Genomic DNA, 19,937 nt, shown 5'->3' on the forward strand with positions numbered 1-19,937 from the left:
CAATACCAGTTTAAAACCCTTAAAGGGATACTGTCATAGGAAAATAATTTTTTTTCAAAATAAATCAGTTAATAGTGCTGCTCCAGCAGAATACTGCACTGAAATCCAATTCTCAAAAGAGCAAACTGATTTTTTTATATTCAATTTTGAAATCTGACATGGGGCTAGACATATTGTCAATTTCCCAGCTGCCCCAAGTCATGTGACTTGTGCTCTGATAAACTTCAATCACTCTTTACTGCAAGTTGGAGTGATATCACCCCCCCCCCAGGAGCCAAACAAAAGAACAATGGGAAGGTAACCAGATAACAGCTCCCTAACACAAGATAACAGCTGCCTGGTAGATCTAAGAGCAACACTCAATAGTAAAAACCCATGTCCCACTGAGACACATTCAGTTACATTGAGAAGGAAAAACAGCAGCTTGCCAGAAATCATTTTTCTCCTAAAGTGCAGGCAAAAGTCACATGACCAGGGGCAGCTGGGAAATTGACAAAATGTCTAGCCCCATGTCAGATTTCAAAATTGAATATAAAAAAATATGTTTGCTCTTTTGAGAAATGGATTTCAGTGCAGAATTCTATAGAATAGTAGCACTATTAACTGATGTGTTTTGAAAAAAACGTTTTCTGATGACAGGATCCCTTTTACCAATGAGGCTAGTTCATCTCACCCAGTGCACACACCTCCAATCCATCAGTGTCTGATTACTAAAACCCTGTGCGATCCAAAACACCACTAAACTAGATAAACCGCGAATTACATCCATGCCTATCATCCATGCCTATCATCCATACCAAGTCCCAGATATACACCCCTAAAAATGATTGCAGCGGTGAGATTACAAAAATGTCTAAAAAATATTAAAAGTTCGTGTAATATGTACATTCATAAAGTGCCAAAAATATTTCAGGAACTATATACGTGTGTAAACCAAATAAACAAAAAACACCAGTAACTATATGATATTCTGTGATTTATAAAGCTAATCTGATCAATTAAGTGCATAAAGTGCATTACAATATCAATTGCATATATCCATCAGGCAACAAAGTTTCAATATATCTAAAAATAACATATTAATTACGGTAATCATAGAGTACAAAGCATAGGCTCATTTTCCATTTCAACCCGAGGCTCACTGTGCCGCATCACAGACCTACTACTTCTCTATCCATGCCATCCCAAAAGATGAAGCATCTAACAGTCAAAAATCAATAAGGAACTCTAGTCGCACAAGGTCAGGACATACTCGCTTCGGGTCATGTGCGGATCCCATCCCGTTCACAATGACTGCCATCGGGCTATTACATTTACAAAAAATACACTCACATGTTTAGCTATGGCCCAGTATTGGCCCTACGCGTTTCGACCACAAAGGTGGTCTTCATCAGGGGCAAAATCCATAAGGTATTAGAAAAAGAATAAAAGGAAGGCCCTGCCTTTTATTCTTTTTCTAATACTTTATGGATTTTTCCCCTGATGAAGACCACCTTTGTGGTCGAAACGCGTAGGGCCAATACTGGGCCATAGCTAAACATGAGTGTATTTTTTGTAAATGTAATAAAATTTTGCCTTTTAAATTTGAGTGTGCAGTCCCTATATTTAACTTTTGTTTGACTATTTTTTGGAGACTTTATATGGGCGGTCTTCATGGGACAAGCACCTCACTATTAAATTGAAATTGGGTGTGCGCCTTCTAAAAATCTAATTTGTGCCATCGGGCTATTACACTGCCATCATTTAACAATATCTATGCACCACCTGATACCTCACGCCTATAGCGACTAGTTCGCCAGTGATATCACCCGGATGCAGTCAGGGCACAAACTTACTCAGCAACCCGCTTCCATCATTGTACCTCCTCCGGACCAATATTTTAATCCATGCCTGGAGCCGCAGAAAGCATCTGCTCCATTATCAATGCACATATGGGGGAACTGGTTCGCATCTGTGGTGCTGGAACCTCAGATCATATCAGGGGACACTGACCAACAGAGCGTTCCTACAATGTCCCACCATCTTGGATTCTAGCCTAATGGCAAACAATGAGTATCCCTAACAATCCTGTATGGATACAAAACCTGTGAGCATAATTTAAATTATACAGCATGTCACTGGTTCGCTAGTGTCGTACTGGAACCCCAAATATTCAAGGAGTCAAACACCAACACAGCGTTCCAACTATATCCCTCATGTGTTTGAATGTCATAATCTTGAAGTGTCCTGCCGTTTATATACAGTGGTGTGAAAAACTATTTGCCCCCTTCCTGATTTCTTATTCTTTTGCATGTTTGTCACACTTAAATGTTTCTGCTCATGAAAAACCGTTAACTATTAGTCAAAGATAACATAATTGAACACAAAATGCAGTTTTTAAATGAAGGTTTACGTTATTAAGGGAGAAAAAAAACTCAAAATCTACATGGGCCTGTGTGAAAAAGTGATTGCCCCCCTTGTTAAAAAATAACTTAACTGTGGTTTATCAATTTCAGTTCAATTTCAAAGGTTATAAAGCCATTTCTAAAGCTTTGGGACTCCAGCGAACCACAGTGAGAGCCATTATCCACAAATGGCAAAAACATGGAACAGTGGTGAACCTTCCCAGGAGAGGCCGGCCGACCAAAATTACCCCAAGAGCGCAGAGACAACTCATCCGAGAGGCCACAAAAGACCCCAGGACAACATCTAAAGAACTGCAGGCCTCATTGCCTCAATTAAGGTCAGTGTTCACGACTCCACCATAAGAAAGAGACTGGGCAAAAACGGCCTGCATGGCAGATTTCCAAGGCGCAAACCACTTTTAAGCAAAAAGATCATTAAGGCTCGTCTCAATTTTGCTAAAAAACATCTCAATGATTGCCAAGACTTTTGGGAAAATACCTTGTGGACCGACGAGACAAAAGTTGAACTTTTTGGAAGGTGCGCGTCCCGTTACATCTGGCGTAAAAGTAACACAGCATTTCAGAAAAAGAACATAATACCAACAGTAAAATATGGTGGTGGTAGTGTGATGGTCTGGGGTTGTTTTGCTGCTTCAGGACCTGGAAGACTTGCTGTGATAGATGGAACCATGAATTCTACTGTCTACCAAAAAATCCTGAAGGAGAATGTCCGGCCATCTGTTCTTCAACTCAAGCTGAAGCGATCTTGGGTGCTGCAGCAGGACAATGACCCAAAACACACCAGCAAATCCACCTCTGAATGGCTGAAGAAAAACAAAATGAAGACTTTGGAGTGGCCTAGTCAAAGTCCTGACCTGAATCCTATTGAGATGTTGTGGCATGACCTTAAAAAGGCGGTTCATGCTAGAAAACCCTCAAATAAAGCGGAATTACAACAATTCTGCAAAGATGAGTGGGCGAAAATTCCTCCAGAGCGCTGTAAAAGACTCGTTGCAAGTTATCGCAAACGCTTGATTGCAGTTATTGCTGCTAAGGGTGGCCCAACCAGTTATTAGGTTCAGGGGGCAATTACTTTTTCACACAGGTTTGGATTTCTTTTCTCCCTAAATAATAAAAACCCTCATTTAAAAACTGCATTTTGTGTTTACTTGTGTTATCTTTGACTAATAGTTAAATGTGTTTGATGATCAGAAACATTTTGTGTGACAAACATGCAAAAGAATAAGAAATCAGGAAGGGGGCAAATAGTTTTTCACACCACTGTATATCTCCAAAGATAAAGTGCACCGTTTGTTCAAGTCATTTGGGAGGATTAGCAGCTGTTCTTTGTAGTTGCCTAAAATAGGTTTTATTGTTTCTAAATGGGGACTGGCTGTAACTAGTAGTACAGAAACCTAGCTAAAGGAGAACTAAACCCTAAAAATGAATATGGCTAGAAATGACACTTTATTTACTGAACTTATTGAGCCATTTTAAAGCTTCAACATCTCTATAGTATTAATGATCCAGGACTTCAAACTTGTCACAGGGGGTCACCATCTTGGAAAGTGTCTGTGACACTCACATGCTCAGTGGGCTCTGATTGGCTGTTGAGAAGCTAAGCTTAGGGCTCGTCACTAATTATCCAGCAGAAAATGAGCTTCCCTGGCTGTAATATAAGCTGGTGCTACAGGTTTGCTGATTATTCAATTCTGATGCTAATTGCACTGGTTTCTGTGCTGCCATGTAGTAATTATGTGTATTAATTACTAATCAGCCTTATATTGTGACATTTCTATTCTATGTGTACTGTATATTGTGAGTGGGTTCCTAAGCTCAGTAAGTGACAGCAGCACAGAGCATGTGCAGTGAATCAGCAGAAAAGAAGATGGGGTAACTTCTGGGGCATCTTTGGAGACACAGATCTTTACTGCTAAAGGGCTGTGGTTGCATTGGGCTGGTACAGTAGGAACTACACTATAGGGGTCCATATAGGCCTACTAATCATTTTTAATAAATGTTTATGAAAAATGTCCCCCCCCCCAAAGTTTAGGGGCCCAAAGTGATTTTTTTCATGGTGCCAAATAACTCCAGTGACCTCATCAATTCCCTGTGGCTGCCTAGAACATTTAACACATGCATAATTATTAAAGGAAAACTATACCCCCCAAACAATGTAGGTCTCTATTAAAAGATACTGAGTAAAACAGCTCATGTGTAAAACCCTGCTTCATGTAAATGAACCATTATCATAATAATATACTTTTTTAGTAGTATGTGCCATTGGGTAATCATAAATAGAAAATTGCCATTTTAAAAAATAAGGGCCGCCCCCTGAGATCGTAAGATTCACTGTGCACACATACAAACCACATGTAAGGTCACATGAGCCAATTAACAGACAGAGTTCTGCCTTTTGCTTCCTCACTTCTTCCTGTTACAGTTAATGTTGTAGTATTTCTGGTCAGGTGATCTCTGAGGCAGCACAGATAGAGTCACGAAATGGTGGTTCAAGGCAAGAGATGTAAAAGGGCAATATTTATGTAGATATATATTCCAGTTTGGTAAGATTCTTTAATATGTCATTCAATTGGATATAAACTATCTGTTGCTTAAGTATTCATTTTGGGGATATAGTTTTCCTTTAAATGCATAGTCATAAGTGAATCTCAGGAAAGTTACATCCACCAATGATAGCCTGAGTACCAAATAAGGCATCTCATAGATTTAATATCCCTACAGAAACAAATCAGCATGGTATGATCCTCGCCCCTGTGCTCTCAATTTGCAAAAAAATGCAATCCTATCCTATTAGAAGAAGCAAGTTAACAGCACACAGGAACATTATTGCTTTTATTTGTTCCTTAAAGGGGAAATAAAGTCTAAAATAGAATAAGACTAGAATTGCTGTATTTTGTATATTAAACATAAACATGAACTTACTGCACCACAAGCCTAATCAAACAAGTATCAAAGTTGGCCACATGGGGTCACCATCTTGTAACTTTGTTATACATCTTTGCAAGACCAAGACTGTGCACATGCTCAGTGTGGTCTGGGCTGCTTAGGGATCGTCATAAATTATCAAAACAGCACAAGTCAAAGAATATCTGCCAGAAGCCGATACAACAAGACTGATTAATAATCAGAATATACAGACTGCACTGGGTCCTGTGTTGTCATGTAATCTAATGTGGATTTTATAGTTTTTGTATTGTTTAATACAAACTTTCTCCAACTCTGCAGAACCAGCGGCTGCAGCAAAATAATCCTCCAAATAGAATCCATTTTACCTGTTTAAATCTGGCTCCATGATCTTTGTCCCTGCAGCTGGAGTAGGAAACAGTAAAGGCAAAAACAAAATCCAATACAGATCTTTACACAGTCACCAACTGCTCTACAGGGAAACAAACAAAGCTGCTTGAGTTCCACATGGATGGGAAGTAAGGTGGGGACGCCCCCTGCTGTTCATAAGTATGATTGCAGAGCAGTTAGGGACAATTCCTATCCATAGTAGTAAATGAAGGGAGAATTTCACTACATACAGTCAGGTTTCTTATAAAAACAATACACTTTTTTTTTATTAAATTGAGAGATAGGTTTCTTTTCATTGATGAAAGAAAAAATAGGATTTAATTTTTTTGCCTTTACATGCCCTTTAACCTGGTAACTAGATGTTACGGTTTTCCTGGAGTGTAATAAGGAACATTATGGCAGCCCCCATGTATATCAATATACAAAAGCTTGGGGACAGCTAAGATTTCCCTTGAAGAAGAACATAAGCCAGTGGGTTTTACTCAACATTAATAAGAACATTTCTTACCTGTAATTAAATAACCGAAGTGAGGTGCAGCTTAGGCAGAAAGAATCAGCAAAATTACCTGAAACAGAAAAAAAAAATCAAAATCAAATATTAATGATTAAAAATGTCAGTGCTGTGTAGTGATATTGCTCTATAGCGCCCCAATCCAATAATAACGTGTATACATTTTATATAGAGACACAAAAGCATGCTTTAGATATTATAGCATATTTTACATAATATGTATATATATATATATATATATATATATATATATATATATATATATATATATATATATATATATATATAAATAAAGGTATGGGATCCATTATCCGGAAACCCGTTATCCAGAAAGCTCCAAATTACAGAAAGGCCATCTCCCATAGACTCCATTTTATCCAAATGTATCTTTTTTCTCTGTACAGGTATGGGACCTGTTACTAAGAATGCAGGGGTTTTCAAGACAACGGATCTTTCCGCAATTTGGATCTGTTTTAGTAATACAGACAAAAGGAAATTGTTGTGAAATAATTGGTATTACAGGTATGGGATCTATTATCTAGAAACCCATTATCCAGAAAGCTCCTAATTAGACATAGTGAAATAATCCACATTTTGAAAAATAATTTCCCTTTTCTCTGTAATAATAAAACAGTAGCTTGTACTTGATCCCAACTAAGATATAATTAATTCTTATTGGAAGCAGAACCAGCCTATTGGGTGTATTTAATGTTTGCATGAATTTCTGGTAGACTTAAGGTATGAAGATCCAAATTACAGAAAGATCCCTTATCCAGAATACCTCAGGTCCAGAACATTCTGGATAACAGGTCCCATACCTGTGCACATTTAAACCCTTACAATATTATCATTACATACATGGCCAGCCTTGGCATTATCTGGGTTAAACTGCAGTTTTACACAACAAAGATAAAGATGTAGATGGAATGTTTCAATAAATAAAGTCAAACCAATATAGAACTATTTGTTTTTGAAAAAAATCGCTTAAAAAGTCGAATCTCCAGCTAAACAACAAATGGTCTGTTCTATACACTTCCCACTGTACAAGGCCCGTCCCTACAGTAAGAGAAAAAAGAAAGGTGCAGAGGCTGCCAAGGTTGTAAGTGAGATGTTATTTAGCAATGAAATTGTTCCCTTAGTTACTGTAAACACTCATCACTTTGATAGGAGGAAGGTCTTTAATGAAGTATCTGATATCGGGGTGTTCACTGGATATGGTTCTATAAAGGAAACCATAGTCTCTTGCTCGGCTGATGCTGTTTATACTCCAGACAGCAAATCAATTAGTAACGACTAGTGATGAGCAACAATTTTTATTGCTCCTAATGCATTAAAGTCAATGGGCGTTTTTTCTTATGGCGACTTTTTGGTCCTAATGCATTAGGGTAGGGACACACTGGACGATTTGTCGCCAACGTTTTAAAAAAGTAAATCGCGGCGACAAGACGATCGTCTTTTTTGAACAGACGATTCACAGCGACTATTCGCACAGAGCGATTTATATCCTATTACTCTGTGCGGTACGTGCTCCACCCAAACCGGAAACGGTTTGTGCTTCCCGCTGTAACCTGGCGTCTTTACGTTCTTGCGTCATTGCGTTCGCATTGTAATTTGAATACAATTGCTGTTACTTATCTGTATGTGTGTGCGTGTCTAGGAGATTTCAGTGCTTTTCTAAGTACATGCTATTTCTGATAAATCGCTCGGAAGGGGTCTCAGTGCGTTTTGGAGCTACAGGCGATTCACAAACGCGCTGTGGGCACAGGAGCTGGTGTCTTTCATTTGGTTTTGTTCAGAAACAAAACGAGCGATATGTCGAAGCGATTTGCTTTTTAAAAACGTTGGCGACAAATCGTCCAGTGTGTCCTTACCCTTAAAGTCCATCGGCGTTTTTTCGTATGACGACTTTTTTGTCCTAATGAATTAGGGTAAGGACACACTGGACGATTTGTCGCCAACGTTTTTAAAAAGCAAATCGCTGCGACATATCGCTCGTTTTGTCTCTGAACAAAACCAAATGAAAGACGCCAGCTCCTGTGCCCACAGTGCGTTTGTGAATCGCCTGTAGCTCCAAAACGCACTGAGACCCTTTTCCGAGCGATTTATCAGAAATAGCATGTACTTAGAAAAGCACTGAAATCTCCTAGACACGCACACACATACAGATAAGTAACAGCAATTGTATTCAAATTACAATGCGAACGCAATGACGCAAGAACGCAAGCACGTAAAAACGCAAGGTTACAGCGGGAAGCACAAACCGTTTCAGGTTTGGGTGGAGCACGTACCGCACAGAGTAATAGGATACAAATCGCTCTGTGCCAATAGTCGCTGTGAATCGTCTGTTCAAAAAAGACGATCGTCTTGTCGCCGCGATTTACTTTTTTAAAACGTTGGCGACAAATCGTCCAGTGTGTCCTTACCCTTAAAGTCAATGAGCGTTTTTTCTTATGGCGACTTTTTTGTCCTAATGCATTAAAGTCAATGGGCGTTTTTTCGTATGATGACTTTTTGTCCTAATGAATTAAAGTCAATGAGCGTTTTTTCTTATGGCGACTTTTTTGTCCTAATGCATTAAAGTCAATGGGTGTTTTTTCCTATGGCGACTTTTTGTCCTAATACATTTAAGTCAATGGGCGTTATTGTGTATGGTAACTTTTTGTCCTAACGCATTAAAGTCAATGGGCATTTTTTCTTATGGCGACTTTTTGTCCTAATGCATTAAAGTCAATGGGCGTTTTTTCTTGCAGCAATTTTTCGCTGCAGTTTCGCAAAATAAATTCTCACATGGCAAAATTCTGAATTTCGCTGCGAATCCATGGCTGGTGCATCAATTCGCTCATCACTAGTGACAACATGTGTAGCTGTAGTGACAAAGATAATACTAAAAAAAAAAAAAAAACAAAAAAAAAACTAAACTCCCATAAATTTGAAATTCGACCAATTGAAATTTATTGTATTAAATCGTCCCAAAAACTCAAATCGAATTTGAATCAAATTTGCTTCAAATTTTAAAAACTTGAGTGTCAGGAAGGCTGCAAACAACTCCAAGGCGATCCCTGTACCTCTCCCATTGACTTAAATGACAATTCCAGCAAACATAGGTATGGATGGAGCACATAAGACGCAGTCTCTGCCGCAAATAATTATTTATTGAATCACAACATGTTTCGGATCACAAGGATTCTTTATCAAGTGACCATTCTTCAGGTTTATGTAGCGAATAGTCGAATTCGAGTTCTTAAAGGGCCAGGGTATGATAAATTGAAAATCTAATTCTAATTTTTTTTAAAAACTCGAATTTAATTTGAATAACTCCCATCGAATTTGACAGTTTTGACGATAAAAATAAATAAAAAATCGACCCTTGATAAATCTGCCCCTAAATAAACCCAATAGGCTGGTTCTGCTTCCAGTAAGGATTAATTATATCTTAGTTTGGATTATACATAATACACGGTTTTATTATAGAGAAAAATGAATTACTTTCTGTAATTCAGAGCTTTCTGGATAACGGGTTTCCGGATAACGGATCCCATATTATTCATGGGGCAAAAAGTGAGAATGGGTGCTATTATCAGCCAGACTGGGAAATTTCTAGCAGAGCTGTAAGTGAGATGTATGTTCCATAGTCAGATGATACAAACTGCTAGAAATGCCGGTCACTGGGCCTGGGAAAGGGTTTAAACAAAATACCTTTGCAACAAGGTTTCAGTCACATAGGGGCAAATTCACTAACAATCGTAGTTTCGCCAGGCGCAACTTTGCCGCGCTTCGCCAGGCGTAGTTTCGCCAGCGCTTCGCAAATTCACTAAAATCCGAAGTTGCGCACAGGGGTAGCGTAAGGTTGCGAAGTTGCGCTAGCGTTGATTCGCTAAGTAAAGCGAAGTTACGCTAGCGAAGGCTAATTTGCATAGGGCGCCAAATTCAAATTTCAATGGAGGAATATGTATCAGCACTACAAATGCCTAGAAAACCTTCAATTCATCAAATAAAATTTTTATTTTGCCCTACACATGTGCCCACTGTCTAGGTAAGTTGCCATGAGTCAGGAAATGTAGGGGGGAAGGAGGGGAGCCCCAAAAAATTTTTCGATCTTTTTCAGCCTATCACCCATAATATAGAAAACACGCCAGCGTTTTTTGGGACTTAGAAAAAATTTTGACTTTTTTTGAAACAATCCCTATCTACGCTATTGCGCTTCGCCAGGTCTGAGGTGGCGAAGGAAGTCTAGCGTAAAAGGTAGCGTTCAGTACACTGCGCAAGTTAGTGAATTTGCGTAGTTACGTCGCTAGCGAAACTTCGCCAGGCGTAAGGGTGCGAAGTAACACTAGCGAAACTACGCCAGCGTTCGTTAGTGAATTTGCGCAGTAACAAAAATGACAAACGCTAGCAAAGTAACGCTAGCGAAGTAGCGCTAGCGTTCGGCGCTTAGTGAATTTGCCCCATAGTCTCTCATGTGAGCTTCCAAAATAACAATGTCCTATGCGCCTTTACACAGATTTGGTGGGGAAAAAAATCTCTGCCACTACATATTTAACAACTTATTGTCCAAACAGGAACGATTTGATCTGGCATGGAAAAAATATAAGAATTCTTAATTTAATTTGCAATTTATAGATTTAGAGTGGTGTTAATCCTCAGCTGAGCTCTAACACCCAATAGAGCAGAATGGTATTTGGCTCCTCAAAGCAGTTGAACATGTACGGATGAATCGACAAATACTTCTTTATGATAACGTCACTTTCAGATATGACTGTGTAGTCAGCAGTCTGCTATATGGTCAGGACTTGAGACACGTTAATGGGACTGGTTCACCTTTAAATTAACTTTTAGGATGATGTATGTAGATAGTGATATTCTGAGACAGTTTGCAATTGGTTTTCATTTTTTATTATTTGTGGTTTTTGAGTTATTTAGCTTTTTATTCAGCAGCTCTCCAGTTTGCAACGTCGACAATCTGGTTGCTAGGATCCAAATTCCCCTAGCAACCATGCATTGATTTGAATAAGGGACTGGAATATGAACAGGAGAGGCCTGAATAGAACGACGAGTAATAAAAAGTAGCTATAACATTAAAGTTGTAGATTTAGAGAGCATTTGTTTTTTTTAGATGGGGTCGGTGACTCCCATTTGAAAACTGGAAAGAGTCAGAAGAAGAAAGCAAACAATTGAAAAACTTTATGAAGACCAATTGAAAAGTTGCTTCGAATAGGTTGGTTTATAACATACTAAAAGTTAACTTAAAGGGGAACCACCACTTTAAAGGAGAACTAACGCGAAAATGAAAATTGAATATAAGATTGTTCATACTGAACTAAGAAACTTTCTAAATACAATCAATGATTCTGCATTGATTCATAAATAATCAAGTTTATCTTCACTATTCCTCTCTCAGCATCTGTTTCTCTTCATTCTCTCTTCATGCAGCAGTTGGGTGTCAGATATTCATTGACAGTTAGATCCAATATATCTTATAGGGGGGCTCCTTTCCTAGCAGATGTATTAGAGCTCACTCAAATAACTGATTCCAGTACAAACAAAATGTAACAAAATAACTGCCTTTTGCACAAATCCTGCATGTAGAGAGACATGATGTCTGGTGAGTTTAATAGAGTGAGGTCTAATACATCTTCTAGGCAAAAGGAGCCCCCCTATAAGATATATTGGATCATTTATCTGACACCCAACTGCTGCATGAAGAGAGAATGAAGAGAAACAGATGCTGAGAGAGGAATCGTGAAAATAAACTTGATTATTTCAGAAATGGTACATAAATTTTAATTGATTGTATTTAGAAAGTTTCTTATTTCAGTATGCTGAAGATAATATAACATTTTCATTTTCGAGATAGTTCCCCTTTAAAATTAAAGGTGAACTGTCACTTTAAATCAGTGGCCGCTGTTAAACTACAACTATCAGCAGTCAAGGTGTTAGGGTTACAGTAGTGACAGAGGAGGGCAAGTCCCACGCCACAGGCTTTTGCCCATAGGAGCCCTAAGACTGATGGAATGCGGTGTCTGTGAGAGGAATAATGACACACAAGTGATACTTACCCTTCATGACTTCTCCTCGGACACACACAGGAGCCGTTCTGCTTGTCCAGGTGGGTCTCAGGACACAGCCTCGTACTAGCAAGGCGGCCATGCTTTCCCTGGGCTTTATATGCGGATAAGGTGGTACAGTAGGCTGCTGTTTGGATTAATCCCCAAAACTGCTGTCACGTCTTGGCTGCGCCATGTCCCGCTGCCAGCGGCCGAATAACCTCCTCCAGTCTCCTGACTGCGCATGGTACTGCCGGCTAGGAGGCGGAGCCGACGTCACGCAATCCTCACCACTTCCGCCAGGGAAGCAGGCCACCGGAAACTACTGCGGAAAACTGCATTGGCACGCCCATGAATGGGAAGACGAGTGCAGCCATTTAAGTTACGGGCAGTATCCTTCCAGTTCCAGGGCAGATAATGAGAGTGCATATATTCTGTTACACACATGGCCATGGGCTTCAGAGTTCCTGCATTCGGCTGAATGTACTAGCACTGGCCTGTCACATGGCAAGGAAGCCTCTAGTGGCCAGTGGTGAAGGTTGCCAGGCAGCCAAATTAGGCTACTAATTTAAAACTCAGGCTGGTTGTGAAAGTATAAACTAGCCAAGGTACAGATTTGGGCTACTTTTTGGGCCTTTGGCTGGTTTGCATTTTGGAAAGTTTTTTCTTGCCCAAATGTGCCAAGCCTACGTCTCCCAATGCATGTTGGGTAATGTAGTTTTTGTTTAACAATTTGCCAACTGCCATGTTTAATGTAAGACTACAATACCCAGCATGCAATGGGACTGACTTGTGTAGAAGTCGGGAGTTACCAGATTTTGGGCTCTGTACCCCAGTCTCCAGTTCCTTTTAAGCAGGGGTGTCCAAACTTTTGCCTTGCCGGGCCACATTGGAAAAAGAAAAATTGTCTGGGGCCACACATGAAATACACAAACACGTTTGATTTGTAAAAGTAAAGGAAATACACATAAAAGAACTACAATGCCAGTTGGATAACTGGATGCAGCTATACACTGGAATATGGGACACCTGGATATTTAATAGACATATTATTATATTATTATTACTAACTGGGCAATGGGCAGAGTCCCCCCTCCTCCTATTTCCTCGGGAACCAAGCGTTTCAAGCTGGGCCGCATTCATATGCATCCTGGGCCGCACGTGGCCCTCGGGCCGCAGTTTGGACACCCCTGCTTTTAAGCATTCTCACATTTTCTGGTGACTTTCCTCAATTTCAGACAATTTTGGGGCAAAAATCTGCTGGCCATCAAAATGTCTAGAGGTTGAGCTCAGCTGTTATACCAATATTTATTCAAATTGTATGTGTATTAGGGCCTCATGTGTTATTAAAAGGGAAAAAATATAAATATATAGGAAGGCCGGTATTTTTTTCCAAAAAAGGTAGCAACCCTACCTGGGCCCCCCTCTGTAGTGACACCCCTGATGACTGTTGAATCTGTCCCATTTTGATTTATGGAAAAATTTGTGAAAAATTGAAAAAGGCATATTTTTACAAATGTTCATTTATTTTTTTAGACTTTTTTTAACTGCTCATATTGTGCTATTTTTGGGCTACTTTTGGGGAGCTTCGCCTCTTCTGTGGGGCGACAATTTCCCCCGAACTGCCTTCCGCCTGCCATAATGAGAAAACTCCAGCGCCAATGCATTCACAGCGCTTCGATTTCCGAAGTCGCTCGAAGTTTCCACTTCGGCAACTTCAGAAATCGAAGCGCCGCAAATGCATCGGCGCTGGAGTTTTCTCATTATATCAGGGGGAAGGCGATTCGGGGAGATTGCCTTCAATAGCCACAATAGTGCAAGCTATAACACTATATTTATTCTGCAGAATGCTTTACCATACCTAAACATATCCTAAACAGCTGTAGAAGCTCTCTGTTTAGGATAGCAACTGCCATATTAGCTTGGTGTGACATCACTTCCTGCCTGAGTCTCTCCCTGCTCACTCATTGCTCTGGGCTCAGATTCCATCAAGGAGGAGAGGGAGAGAGGAGCAAACTGAGCATGCTCAAGCCCTAGCCCTGGAGGTTTAAGCTGAAAACAGGAAGTCTAGTACACAATAGAAGGAAAGAAATGTGGTGTTTCTTTTGACAGAGGACTCAGAGCAGCATTACTTTGAGGGTTTACTGTTGTATTTATATAGACCTTTCTGATAAAGCTTACTTACTTTAGCCTTTCTTTCTCCTTTAAGCACAAGCAGGGCTTAATTCAAGGGGCATGCTGCAGGTCACTGTACCCTGAAGAGGACCAAGGCCTGTGGCTGGTCATACAATGAGCCCCTAGTATCTGTAGGTTTGTAATAAAGTATTCAGCTTATTATAGGAAACGCAGAGATCCAGCATACTGTATTTCCCTCACACACAGAGCTCAAAACACATATATCTGCTGTGCGTGCTGTTGCTCAAAGAGTTACTGCTTGTCTCTCTTTACTTTACAGGGACAATTTATTCATCACACTTCCTATTAAACCCTCTTTTCTCCTTTCTCTTGCTCCAATACAGTGCAATGCACGGGGCTCTTTGTTTAGGCCTGCTGATCAAATGCTTACTGAAGAAAACCGTTAATATGCGCATAACATTTTATGGCAACTGTAATGAAAATGCTGCATGTTCAGTTATGGCTCCAATTATTTTTACTATGCCTGTAGGGTACACTTTCTCCTTAATGAACTTTGAAATGTTTAAAGAGGCAGCGCAACATCTTTATTACTAGCCTTGGGCTATTGTGACTGCTAGTCAAAGAAAAACAACCGACATTAATGTGACAATTTGAGTGTGTAAAGGTCAATTGCAACCTGTTGTACTCAGCATAATTTGCACAGCAGCTCAAGACAGGTGTTCCCTTGCATTCATTGGCCCTGAACATTGCAGTTTGCACACAACTGTGCACATTTATCAGATCAGGCTGTATTGGTGCAACTGGTGATCACTACATGGGTGGTTCACCTTTAACTTTTAGTATGTTATAGAATGGCTAATTGTAAGCAGCTTAAGACTCCAGTCCACTTTCCAGCTGTCAAATATCACTCTGTACATCATACTAACAGTTAATCCAAAGGCAAACAACCCCACTGAGCATGTGAGTGTCACAGACACTTTCCAAGATCTTGACCCCCTGTGACAAGTTTGAAATCCTGGATCATTTCTGCTATTGACAAGCTGAAACTTTAGGCTTGTGCAATAAGTTGAGTATATAAAATATGGCATGTTTAGCCCTATTCATTTTTAGGGTTTCGTTCTCCTTTAAGACAAGCCTTGCATCATCTCGGAATCTTGTTTGTGCACCAGAATGGGGGACCTGATGTCCATCCCCATGCCCTGGCTACACAATTAAATGGTATATAGAAAAGGGGGAATGTGGGGAGTGTAGTTAAATCTAGTAAGTGCTGAATGGAAAGTGAAAGTAATTGCCTGCCCACCTCTATGCCAGGCAATTTGTGATTGACAGCTGAGATTTTTAAATGAGTTTACAACAGCTATCAGTCATACGAACTCCGCTCTCAGCCTTCCGCCCTCAGTCCTCAGCCCTCTTCCTTCCACTCTCCCTGCTCAGCCCTCCACCCTCTTTCTTCAGCATTCCCCCCTCAGATCTCTCTTTTCAGCCAACAATCTTGTCCCTAAGTTTCAAAAGTGGTGAGTGAGGGCGGAAGGAAGGGACTGAAGGAAGAGAACTGAGGGCGGAAGGCAGAGGACTGAGGGCAGAGGATGGAGGGCGGAGGATGGAGGACTGAGGGCGGAGTTCGTATGACTGACAGCTGAGAAGGGAGGGTAGAGGACGGAGGTGTGACTGCAGATTTGGACGATGAGTGACGGTAAAGCAACTGATGCGCCATTCCAAAGGCATAGGACAACGCATGAAGGACAGGTATTTCGCTGCAGGATGTCCTAAAATGCATTCCGTACACATGTGCAGGGAATTGTGGGGTTTGGAGGATGCAGGCTGAGGACAGATGACTGTTGATACAAAGTATCCAAGAAAACACTGGCACTCAAAGGCAAGTAACAGCAGCGTTATACCCTTGCGTATTTATTCTGCAAACGTGCAACGTTTCGGGGTCAGACCCCTTTGTCAAGCATGCTAGTCAGAAAAGTAGTCAGAAATATCAGTAGGAGAGCAGGGGGCTAGGCTTATGGAACATTCAGAAACCATTAAAAGTCATAAAAAGTCTGCATATTTTTTATTGATGTATAATGCAAAGTTGCTTGAAATCATGTTTACTTCAAAAAGCTTGTTATGTTTTTGTGGAGTTCCCCTTTAAGGAGCCCTAAAAGGATGTTGCTGAGTGGTCAGGGAACTTCTAGTTACACTACTAGAGAAAGAATACCTTTACAAACCAAGTGCAGTTCTGCAGCCTGATGCTTACTAAAGAACATTGTTTAAAGGTTGCCATACATGATAAGATCCGCTCATTTGGTGAGTTCACCAAACGAGCGGATCTTTCCCCAATATGATCACCAACTGCAGGGCGATATCAGGTTAATCCGAATGATCATATTACAACAAAGAGACTGTGCGCCGACGGGATGAGGACTGCATCAACTAGCCGATACGTCCTCTATCACCAGAAGAATCAAACTTCCCCAATCGATATCTTGGCCACATATCGATCGGGGAGACCCATCAGAAGCCCCCATACACAGTCAGATAAGCTGCCAAATCTGCCTTAAGGACCAATATCGGCACGTTTAATTTGCCCGTGTATGTCCACCTTAAGGTTTCGCAAAAGACATTAGAGCTTCATTAAAGGACCAGTAACATCAAAAAAAAAATTAAAAAAAAAAAAATCGTTAGTATACATTGAAAAAAGAAAAACACCGAAACAAATGAAACTGTAAAATCGCAAAGCCTTTAAGAAACAATTTACCGAAACTCCGCTTCCGCTCCTCTGGTTCTTCATAAAAGTGAAATATGGCTAAGCACAGTAAAGACGGTAGAAATCACTACAGAAATCAGGATTTCTGCTTCAAAAACAATGTTTTACATGTACAAGATGAACCAAAACCTGTAAATGTCAATACAAAGAAGTCATTTACATTTTTGGTGTAACTGAGCCTTTATGGCCCACCATTACACCAATACAAAAAAGACAAAACATAAAGATTTGTGCCAAACATTCTGTATTCATGTCATGTTTTCTTCATTGTAACTGGAAGAGATAAACTGTACTATTAAGCAATAAAAAAAATCATTTTTGGAATCAGTAAGAAAATAAATCCTGTGGTAGAGACTTCTGGGCAGTATGCCATGTCTGAGCCTTCCAATAGCTGAGTGCTAAACTTTGTGGCAGCTCCAGACAGTGACGACTGCTTACAAATCCCATCCATCGTCACGCTAAGCTCAGCCTCTCAGAACAGAATGTACTGGACTCGTCGGGGTAAGGGAAATATAAAGGGCTGTAACTTGTGCTGTCTGAAAGTCACTTGTCAGAACAAAATAAGAATACAAATAAACTGTATGATAAAAAAGAGTGAAAGGAGGGGGGAGCTACTGGATTTGTTGAGACTCTAGTAACCTCAGCATCACCTTCCAAAGCAACTTCTTCTGTGCTACGGTCCTTTTGATCTGGTGGTGCTTTGTGTTGCCAGTAATTCCTATGGTACACAGAGCATTTCACCTGATGTCACCCAACAACTTGTTTGAGTGTTTTCACATGGAAATCCACCGGTCACATCTCCATGTGCATTTGGCTGGGCACTTTCCTTTTAATCAAGGTACAATTATAGATCAGCGCCACAGGCTATGGAAAAAAACAAATAACAGAACCTAGTGCAATATTGTTAATATTCAGTGCAGTCACCAAAGTGTTACAACACTCATCTGTGTGTGCCTTGAGCCATAGAGAGTCTATGCACAGATTTTTCGTGTGTCTTATAAAGTGCTATAGTGATTTCATCCAAGTGCTATCTCCAAAATAAAATTATGTCAAACAAGGTGCTTGCTTCAAAAGGTAGAATGAATTAGAATAAGATGCAATAGTGTTTACTTCAATCAGTAAAACTCAGCATGTGGCTTCTCTGCTCACTAGTGGGATTGGCGACTTTTTTCCTGATTTCAAAACACTAACGCACATTTTTTGGAGCTGTCCTGACCTTTCAAGCTTTTGGTCAGTAATTATACATGCTTGCTCCCAGATCCTAGGCAGAGATGTACCAGCTTCCCCGGCATGCACGTTGCTTTTTTGGGATGAGGAAACCAAGGAAGGAGTCCCGGACTTTATACTAGAAAGAAATTTACTTAACGCGGCCAAAATTCTTATAACTAAGTTGTGGAAATCTTCCAACTCTCCGACCCCTAAAAATTGGATAGATAAAGTTAATGAAATCGCTAAGTTTGAGGAACTATCTTCAGTCTCAGGCAATCAATACTCAAAGTTTAGGGACACCTGGCTCCGATGGTTCCTGTATAAAGATTTGTCTGAGTACATACAATTAATAAGCCCATAACACGCTTATTTACACCCCGAAGTAACAAAATACATTTGCAAGAGGCCCTTCTCCTAGACTAGACATCCCTAGTCCCTTCCCTTTTTGACACGAATATCCACTCATAGACCTCTTATATAGATTTGCTGTGTCTACATTGATCATTAATTCAACCTATTTGCTGTGGTTTTTCATGCTGATATTAGTGGTTTAAGACTAATACAATGTAATGATGGTATGTACTGCTTTCTACTGTCCCCCCCCCCAATCCACCTTTTTTCTCTTCTGTACCCCTGGAATTACTTTACAAAATTAATAAAAATAATTTACGGGGAAAAAAAAAAACATCATATCAATATAAACTCCAGGGTATTCTTTTTATGTCACACTTTTGTGCGAATATCAAACAATCCAGTTTTATAGTGCAGATCATGGATGTGAACCTTTGCAATACAAAGAAATGGGTTCTGCCGGCGTCTCCCTCTCCCGTGTGTTCCACCTGTACATCCACTCATTGTTGAGACCGGAAGTGATGTCACATCTGAAGCATTTCGCTGAGGTCAGCTTCTTCCATTTAGTAGTTATGAGTGTCTACACGTAGGGGCAAATTCACTAACCTCCGGAAATTCGCCAGCGACAGCTTCGCTCACATCGGCATAATTCGCCAGGCGAAAATTTGCCAGGACAAAAGCTAATTCACTACAATGCGAAGTTGCGTCCAGGGCCGAATGATGGCGAAGTCTCGTTTTTGACGCCGGCGCCCGTTTTTGACGCCGGCGTCCGTTTTTCGAAAAAAAAATTTTGACGCCGGCGATTTTTTTTCCGCAAATTTTCGCGGGAGTTTCGCGCATTTATTCGCTGGCGGCGAATCGCGCAAATTCGCCGCGAATTCGCACCTGGCGAATAAATTCGCCCATCACTACTGGCCATAGACGCAAAGATCTGATCATACGAATAGAGGAGAGAGTCCCGACATTTTTCGTCCGTCAGAGATTGGTTGTTTGGTCGATCGGACTGGTTGAAAGATTTCTGTCGGCTGCCGATAATATCTCTGCGTGTATTGCCGATCTGACGATATCAGAGGGAGACTGTCACTAGTTTTGGTCGGACATAATTTTCGTACGATTGGTGTCAAGGGCAGAACATCGGCTGATCTGTTCTTTTCTACTTTATTTGATCTGAATGGTTAGTGGCAGGTCAGGAGGTGGGGAAGTCTGATCATACAATGATTCGCGTCTATGGC

General features: G+C 40.4%; 1 protein-coding gene across 2 annotated transcripts in view; it reads right to left on the reverse strand.

The window, feature by feature from the left end:
* The window catches only part of letm1.S (leucine zipper-EF-hand containing transmembrane protein 1 S homeolog), a 41,278-nt gene extending 28,721 nt beyond the window's left edge, over positions 1–12,557 (reverse strand). For both annotated transcript variants that reach the window (XM_018243005.2, XM_018243004.2), the window contains exons 1-2: positions 12,267–12,557; positions 6,208–6,265 (exon numbers count right to left, since the gene is read on the reverse strand). In XM_018243005.2, coding sequence (XP_018098494.1) covers positions 6,208–6,265; positions 12,267–12,357 — 149 coding nt within the window. In that variant the 5' untranslated portion in view covers positions 12,358–12,557. The remainder of the gene's footprint in view (positions 1–6,207; positions 6,266–12,266) is intronic.
* Between the last annotated feature and the right edge of the window lie 7,380 nt (positions 12,558–19,937).

Source organism: Xenopus laevis, chromosome 1S, assembly GCF_017654675.1.
Source record: "Xenopus laevis strain J_2021 chromosome 1S, Xenopus_laevis_v10.1, whole genome shotgun sequence".
NCBI classification, from domain to species: domain Eukaryota; kingdom Metazoa; phylum Chordata; class Amphibia; order Anura; family Pipidae; genus Xenopus; species Xenopus laevis.